Source organism: Myxocyprinus asiaticus, chromosome 15, assembly GCF_019703515.2.
Source record: "Myxocyprinus asiaticus isolate MX2 ecotype Aquarium Trade chromosome 15, UBuf_Myxa_2, whole genome shotgun sequence".
NCBI lineage: Eukaryota > Metazoa > Chordata > Actinopteri > Cypriniformes > Catostomidae > Myxocyprinus > Myxocyprinus asiaticus.
In genome coordinates, this window is record NC_059358.1 from 23,069,600 (window position 1) to 23,078,656 (window position 9,057).

Here is a 9,057-nt window from a genome sequence, read left to right on the forward strand (position 1 = left end):
AACTCAGATGAGAGAGAACGGACAGTGGTGAAATGAGTGATGAAAGAATTTATGAATTGTTACGCTATTGCATTGACATACGAAAGGTTTCTTATTAATCCTTTGACATGTTTAGACTTGTATGGAACCAATTTTGCCTGACTATGACATGCATGTTTATAAAGCAGCAATCAGCAAAACTGTCTTTCTTTGAAATATAAAACAATAACATGACGTGTCACGTGAGTCACAGCCTTCAGGTGTTTACCAGGCCTATACGTGAAAAGGAAATGTTTACTGTAAAATTATACTCAAAATCACACTGGGAGTCAAGAAGTTAGTCTAAAAGGATCAAAAGTTTTAACAGTGAATGACTGTACAATTTTGTGACTAGGGATGTAACGGTTTCAAAGTTTAACAATATACCTCAGTTTTAAAATGGACAGTTATCATACCGTCGAAATCTTCTCATTGACATTATTGCATGAATATAAAGACAGAATTTTTTCAGAAGTTTTTAAAAATCCAAAACAGTTTAAGACATTTACACAGCATCATATAAACTTGGTGAGATAAAATAAATCTTTAAATTGTGCCTTCCTCGTGTTACATTCGACTGACACTCAATTTTAAAGGTGACATGCAGGTGTCACGAGCGCAGCGCATCACGAGCACATCAGAAGTGCTGCACGAGTGCATCAAACAGACATGTCCGAGCCTGATACTTTATTTCCGCCGACAAACAGGTTGAAGTCTGCTGTCTGGGATTACTTTGGTATGTTAAAGACCCACGAGGCACCGTCAATGATGATGGTTACCCAGTCTGTAAAGTTTGTCGCAAAAAAGTATCGGCTCAAGTGTGAAACACTTGCACCATTTCTGTGAGCACCATTCTACCGAATTTGCGGAGATGAATGTAAGTGGAAATACAGTATACAGGATAATAAATTATAGCCTTTGTTTCATAAAAACACCAGATTCAATGTAGTTTTACATGATGTGTAATGACAAGGTAGGCTAAAGTTATGTTTACGCTTTGTCACATTCACAAATGCAGCAAATGTATTTAAGCACTCGTTCAACTTTACGATGTGCCAACTGTTTGTTAATTTGCCTAAGTGCAGTGAAACAGTAGGCCAATGTGTTTGATAATACTAATAATATGTTTTATTTGTAAAACATAGTACCAAATAGGGTTTACAAAATGCATGGCTTTTGGTGTGTAGGAAACTGACAGTGAAACTGTGGCAGAAAATAGACGGTATTGGACAAAATACCAATAAATAAACTGCAAATGAATAATATATTTTCAGTAAGTATTGTAGAATTAAACTAAATCCCAAATACAACAAATTACTGAATGCATGCAAATGCATATTTTAAGTGTTAACCTGGGCAATAATCATTACAAATGATTACAATTCAATTTCATATCATAAAATAACAATAAAAAAATATTTGTAGTTATAATCATCTGACTACTGTACGTTACAATTTTTAAATGTCTTTTTTTTTTTTCTGTTTTTGATTTTTTCTTTTATTTGTTTTACCTTGTCGGATTAAGAGAGTGTCCTGATGTTCAAGATCAAAAGATAAAGGATTAACGTTGAAGACATCCTAAATACAATTCAAGAATTGGTTATAACTGAAATAACTATGTTTATCAGACATATTTCATAATTTCAAAATTTTCAATTTTGTTTAAGGTGATTATATCAAAAATATTTCAATAACTGTCCAAGTGAAAAGATAGTATTTGGGGTAAAATGCCCCCCTGTTGCTGGGACTAAAGGCCCCTATTAACACATCGTTTTTCTTAAGTGGAGGAATAGATTTGCTATGAAGAATGTTCAAAGTGGGCATTGACTGATCCAATCACAATGGAGATTAATTTGTTTATAAAATACTTAAGATGTAATGAAATGTCAGATGTGACTGAAATGAACAAGAAATGATGCACCATTTTCTGAAGTGGTTATTTTGAATAAGCATTATCTTAATTTGTTACTCCAAAAAACATCTTGCTGGCTTAAAAGTATTTGGATAAGTTGACAAATTGTGCCCTATAACTATTGCCCCTGTATCTGCACTATATCAATATAACCCCTCAGGGGGCTTTTACCCCAAGTGTGGGGTTTTATACAAAACAAATTCTGTTGATATTTGTTTTTACATAAATTATGTTGCTCCATCGATATTCAATAAAAATAAATGTATTTCTCGAATCTTGATACAGTTTGTAACCAGATAAAAGCACATTTTCCTTAAGGTGTGCCTTTAGCCCTGTTGTACCCTACTTAAATTCATCTCTACTGATAAAAAAAAAGTTTTCAATTTCTGAGAAGTCATTTTGATATTTCTTCTGGGGCTTAAAGGTCAAAAAGTGGTATAACCATCCAAAGACAGTAAAAAAAATTTAATAAAATACAAGCCTAATTAAAAGCTGAAATCCTTCGAAAACAACTGTTGCCATAAGTAGTAGCATTAGAAAAATCTTTTATTGTTATGTCTTTAAAAAAAAAAAAATAAGCAGCGATTTTTTAATTATTATTATATTTGAAAATGTTTGTTCACCAAATCAAAGTCAGGTGGTGTGACATTCTGTTGTCATGTGACAAAATAAATAAAACAGAGAAGACCCCCTGTAGACCCTCATGACTGTGTGTAAAGCATTTAAAAGGAAAACTTCTTGATAATAATAATAACTCAAAAATCTATATTTACAAAACATGTACTGTGCAAAGAAAATATTTTAACAGCTTTTACCTGATGGTTACACCACTTGACATATTAAAAGCAATTAAATCTTTTATTTTTTTGTACTGATATAAATGTTTTATATATATATAAAATGTAATAGATGAAAAAACATTAAAGAAGATGTGCTGTCCTAATTTGGAAGCGCTCTATCAACTTTAAGCCTTTCTGCTCGCCGCGGGAGCTTTCCTTGTGTATTCTGGTGAGTGTTTATGTTCCTCCACAAGCGTGTGTGAGCGCAGCGCTGCAACAGCTGGCTGATCAGATCACAGACACAGAACAACAATACCCAAACTCACTTAGTATTATTATCAGAAATTTTAACAGAGCCAACCTCACCTGTGAACTACCGAAATACAGACAGCACATTACATGCCCCACCAGAGACAGAAATATGCTGAATCACTGCTACACAACAAAGGATGCATATCGCTCTGTCCTTAGAGCAGCTTTGGGACTCTCTGATCACTGTCTGGTTCAGCTTCTTCTGACCTACAGGCAGAAACTTAAATCAGCTAAACCTGTAGTAAAGACTGTAAAAAGATGGACCAATGAAGCAGAGCTGGAACTACAAGCCTGCTTTGACTGCACTGATTGGAGTGTTTTTGAAGCTGCAGACACCAAACTGGACGAGCTCAAAGATACTGTGACATCATATATCAGTTTCTGTGAGGACATGTACATTCCTACTAGGACTTATTTAAAGTTCAACAATGACAAACTGTGGTTTACAGCAAAACACAGGTAGCTTTGTCAGGCCAAAGAGGATGCTTACAGAAATGGGGATAAAATCTTGTACATTCCGGCCAGAAACACACTGACAAAAGAGATTAGACTGGCTAAAAGAAGCTACTCTGAGAAGCTGAAAAACAAGTTCAGCTAACAACCCTGCATCATTGTGGAGAGGCCTGAAAGACATTACTAACTAAAAGATGCCATCCCTCAACACTGTTGGGAATCAACAACTGGCTGATGACCTGAATGTGTTTTACTGTAGATTTGAAAAGCCCCATCTCACACCCACACCCGCTCTGACCTTCACTTCACACAAAAATCAACACCTCCTGCAACCACCCTCCTGCTACTCAACCTGCACTTAAGATCTGTGAAGAGGATGTGTGCCGGATCTTCCGGAAACAAAAGACAAGGAAAGCACAGGGCCCAGATGGTGTTTCACCCACTTGTCTAAAATCCTGTGCTGACCAGCTGGCCCCCATCTTCACACAGATATTCAACAGATCACTGGAGCAGTGTAAAGTTCCCTGCTGCTTCAAAAGCTCCACCATCATCCCTGTCCTAAGAAAACCCAAAATCACAGGACTTAATGACTACAGACCCGTCGCTATAACGTCTGTGGTCATGAAGTCATTTGAGAGACTGGTGCTGGCCCACCTGAAGGACATCACTGTACCCTTTCTGGATCCCCATTCAATTTGCTTATTGAGTAAACAGGTCTGTGGATGAAGCCAACATGGAATTGCATCACATCCTGCAACATCTGGACAGACCAGGGACATTTGCAAGGATTCTTTTTCAGTTCGGCTTTCAACACCATCATCCCAGCTATTCTCCGGACCAAATTAAACCAAATCTCTGTTCCCACCTCTGTCCGTCAGTGGATCACCAGCTTTCTGACCGATAGGCAGCAGTTAGTGAGACTAGGGAAATTCATGTCCAGCATCTGTACGATCAGCACTAATGCCCCCCAGGGATGTGTGCTCTTCCCACTACTCTTCTCCCTGTACACAAATGACTGCACCGCCAAGGACCCCTCTGTCAAGCTCCTGAAGTTTGCAGACGACTCTACTGTCATTGGCCTTATCCCGGATGATGATGAGTCTGCACACAGAAGGGAGGTTGAACAGCTGGCTGTCTGGTTAAGTCAAAATAACCTGGAGTTGAACATGCTCAAAACAGTGGAGATGGGGGGCCTGGGTAGCTCAGCAAGTATTGATGCTGACTACCACCCCTGGAGTCACGAGTTCGAATCCAAGGTGTGCTGAGTGACTCCAGCAAGGTCTCCTAACAACCAAATTGGCCCAGTTGCTAGGGAGGGTAGAGTCACATGGGGTAACCTCCTCATGGTCGTAATTAAGTGGTATTCGCTCTCAATGGGGTGCATGGCAAGTTGTGCTTGGATCGCGGAGAGTAGAATGAGCCTCCACATGCGGAGTCTCCACAGTGTCATGCACAAGGAGCCACGTGTTAAGATGCACAGATTGATGATCTCAGAAGTGGAGGCAACTGAGACTTGTCCTCTGCCACCCGGATTGAGGTGAGTAACTGAGTCACCACGAGGACCTACTAAGTAGTGGGAATTGGGCATTTCAAATTGGGAGAAAATCATAATAATAATATATATAATTTTTTTTAATCCCCTTTTCTCCCAACCTTAACCCTGTTCACCATTCTGAACAGCACTGTGGCAGCAGTGGAGTCATTCAAGATCCTGGGCTCTACCATCTCACAGGACCTGAAGTGGGAGACCCACATTGACAGCATTGTGAGAAAAGCCCAGCAGAGGTTGTACTGCCTTCACCAGTTGAGGAAGTTCAACCTCCCACAGGCGCTGCTGATACAGCTCTACTCAGCAGTCATTGAGTCTGTCCTCTGCACTTCAATAACTGTCTGGCTTGGTTCAGCTATGAAATCGGACATCAGAAGACTACAAAGGACAGTTCGGACTGCTGAGCGGATTATTGGTTGCCCCTGCCCTCTCTTCAAGAACTGTACACTTCCAGAGTGAGGAAAAGGGCTGGAAAAATCACTCTGGTCCCCACTCAACCTGCCCACTACCTTTTTGAACTGTTGCCTTCTGGCTGGCGCTACAGAGCACTGAGCACCAGAACTGTCAGTCACAAGAACAGTTTTTTCCCCTCAGGCTATCCATCTCATGAACAGTTAAAACTGCCCCATTGAGCAATACACAGCTTAGTCCATTTATCTTTATCCAACATATCCCAACTCTTCTGCCATTACACTCCCTTGCACTCTGTATATAACAGATTTGTATTTGTAAATGCGTATATACAGTTGAAGTCAGAAGTTTACATACACTTATGTTGAAGTCATTAAAACTCTTTTTTTAACCAATCCACAGATTTCATATTAGCAAACAATAGTTTTGCCAAGTCGTTTAGGACATCTACTTTGTGCATGACATGAGTAATTTTTCCAACAATTGTTTACAGACAGATTGTTTCACTTTTAATTGAATATATCACAATTCCAGTGGGTCAGAAATTTACATACACTGTTAAATGTGCCTTTAAGCAGCTTGGAAAATTCCAGAAAATTATTTCAAGCCTTTAGACAATTAGCTTCTGAAAGGTGGTGTACTGAACTGGAGGTGTACTGAACTGGAGGTGTACCTGTGGATGTATTTTAAGGCCTAGCTCCAAACTCAGTGCCTCTTTGCTTGACATCATGGGAAAATCAAAAGAAATTAGCCAAGACCTCAGAAAAAAAATTGTGGACCTCCACAAGTCTGGTTCATCCTTGGGAGCAATTTCCAAACACCTGAAGGTACCATGTTCATCTGTACAAACAATACTATGCAAGTATAAACACCATGGGACCACGCAGCCATCATACCGCTTAGGATGGAGACGCATTCTGTCTCCTGGAGATGAACGTAGTTTGGTGTGAAAAGTGCAAATCAATCCCAGAACAACAGCAAAGGGCCTTGTGAAGATGCTGGAGGAAACAGGTACACATCTATATCCACAGTAAAACGAGTCCTATATCGATATAACCTGAAAGGCTGCTCAGCAAGGAAGCAGCCAATGTTCCAAAACTGCCACAAAAAAGCCAGACTACAGTTAGCGAGTGCACATGGGGACAAAGATCTTTGGAGAAATTTCCTCTGGTCTGATGAAACAAAAATTGAACTTTTTGGCCATAATGACCATCGTTATGTTTGGAGGAAAAAGGGTGAGGCTTGCAAGCAGTAGAATACCATCCCAGCATGGGGGTGGCAGCATCACGTTGTGGGGGTGCTTTACTGCAGGATGGTCTGGTGCAATTCACAAAACAGTAGGCATCATGAGGAATGAAAATTATGTGGATATATTGAAGCAACATCTCAAGACATCAGCCACAAAGTTAAATGGATCTTCCAAATGGACAACGACCCCAAGCATACCTCCAAAGTTGTGGCAAAATGGCTTAAGGACAACAAAGTCAAGGTATTGGAGTGGCCATCACAAAGCCCTGACCTCAGTCTGAATTTGTGGGCAGAACTGAAAACTTACTGTGAGAAGCTTGTGGAAGGCTACCCAAAACATTTCACCCAAGTTAAACAATTTAAAGGCAATGCTACCAGATACTAACAAAGTGTATGTAAACTTCTGACCCACTGGGAATGTGATGAAAGAAATAAAACCTGAAATAAATAATTCCTTCTACTATTATTCTGACATTTTACATTCTTAAAATAAAGTAGTGATCCTAACTGACCTAAGACAGGGAATGTTTTCTACAATTAAATGTCAGGAATTGTGAAAAACTGAGTTTAAATATATTTGGGTAAGGTGTATGTAAACTTCTGACTTCAATTATATCTATATATTTTTTGTCTTTTGTGTTTTTCTATATATACTTAGATTTTCTATTCGCTTTTTATTTTTATTAAATTTTTTGATTATCTCGGTCTTGTTTGTGCACTGGAAGTTTCTGTCACCAAGACAAATTCTTGTGTGTAAGCATACTCGCCAATAAATCTCATTCTGATTCTTATTATCTTTGTATGAAACTAACTTGGACACAAATGTTACACTTCGATTAACTCAACCCATGTGTTTTAAAATACATTTTAAAATATTTTTCATTTTTATCACCTCGGAAAAGCTTATTTGTCAATGACCCAATAACAGCTGAACTGCCAGAATGTGATCGACATTCAGGTCTAAGGGACCAAAGGTGAAGCGACCTAGTTCATCGACCTCAGTGGAATTATTTTATTTATTTATATAATTTCTGGAAAACTCGAAGCGCTGGGAAAATCCGTGTTATTTCCCACCTCATGATCGTTTCATTTTCTGTAAATGCTCCAAGTGCTCGTGAGAGTGTGCAGGTGATTGGTTTATGTGTGACAGGTTGAGTGGTCGCTATAGGTGGTAAGTAAACAGGAGGACGAGAGCCTGAGCACCATCTGTCCGCCTCTACCGGGACAGGACCCAGCACCAGGGAAATCCACCGGGCCACACAGAGCCAACTGATAGGATGCCAAAAGTGAACTTTGCAGACAAATACTGCATTTAAAATACAAGAAACAATTTCCCCTGACGACTTGTCTCTCTGATTGTCTAACGACCGCACAATCACTTAAAGCAACTGAACTCCTCTGAACACAAAAGCACTCACCGGTAACTCCACACTGACATCCGATCCGTCCAGCAGCAGGACTCTGCATGTGATGGCGTCTTTGCTGTTGCCCGCAGCGGGGATGTGCACTACGGCTCCCCCGGTCACTACAGTCGGCGCGTGAATCACCTGCTGCTGGTGCGCCTGAAGTACTGCGTTTCCGCCTCTGCCGGTCCCGTCCAGCTCGTCTGACGTCCGAAAACGTCTCTTTGACCGACGGCTAAACGTCCTGCGGAGAAACCCCATCATCTTTTCCCCACGGGGGAACAGCGCTTTAATCGATCAGTGAAAACGGCGCCGATACCGGACTCCTAACGGCGGCACTCAAAAGGAAGGCATCCAGCTGTTTCCCAGGCTTTCCGCGACGGCGAAGGCGGCGTCTACCGGAATGAGACGTGCAATGTAGTGGGGACAAGTCGGGATCCACCGACCTGGAGCACTCGTGGCGTACGGGCGAAACAACACGAGCACACCTGCGGAGCCAAAAGCCAGGGAATATACTTCCGTCTTTGCTCTCGTTTAATCTTTATTTTAATAAACAGGATTCGCGCTCTAAATTAACTTCTCCTCGCGCTTACCGGAGTCCGGGTTCGGATGAATGACGGCGCGTGACCCCTTCGCTGGTTCTTCGTTTCTGTTAATGACCTAAACTGATGTACCTCTCAGGTAAGTCAACCAGTGCAACTGGCCAGGCAACCTGTTCTGCGCAAGCGTTAAATCTCAGAGCAACACTCAAACTTTTTTCCCCTCTTCGGGCCAGTGTGCGCAAGGCAGCGCTACCTGCTGGCAGCTAAACAATGATGATCTATATGAGCGAGGTTACCTTCATGCGAGCCACGATCACTGAATTCCCCCGCAACGACTAGAAATCAAGGCAGCCTTCATGCTGTGCAGTGAAATTGCGTCAGCTCTGACTGATATTATGACACAGTATGCATGCCAATCGTCAGCATTTCA

The 9,057-nt window shown here is 40.8% G+C and overlaps 1 protein-coding gene across 3 annotated transcripts in view; it reads right to left on the reverse strand.

Annotated features, from left to right (window-relative positions):
- The window catches only part of epb41l4b (erythrocyte membrane protein band 4.1 like 4B), a 46,547-nt gene extending 37,587 nt beyond the window's left edge, over positions 1–8,960 (reverse strand). For 2 of the 3 annotated variants that reach the window (XM_051718677.1, XM_051718676.1), the window contains exon 1: positions 8,101–8,960. In XM_051718677.1, coding sequence (XP_051574637.1) covers positions 8,101–8,349 — 249 coding nt within the window. In that variant the 5' untranslated portion in view covers positions 8,350–8,960. The remainder of the gene's footprint in view (positions 1–8,100) is intronic. The other variant, XM_051718678.1, reaches the window with a different exon arrangement.
- Positions 8,961–9,057: the final 97 nt, after the last annotated feature.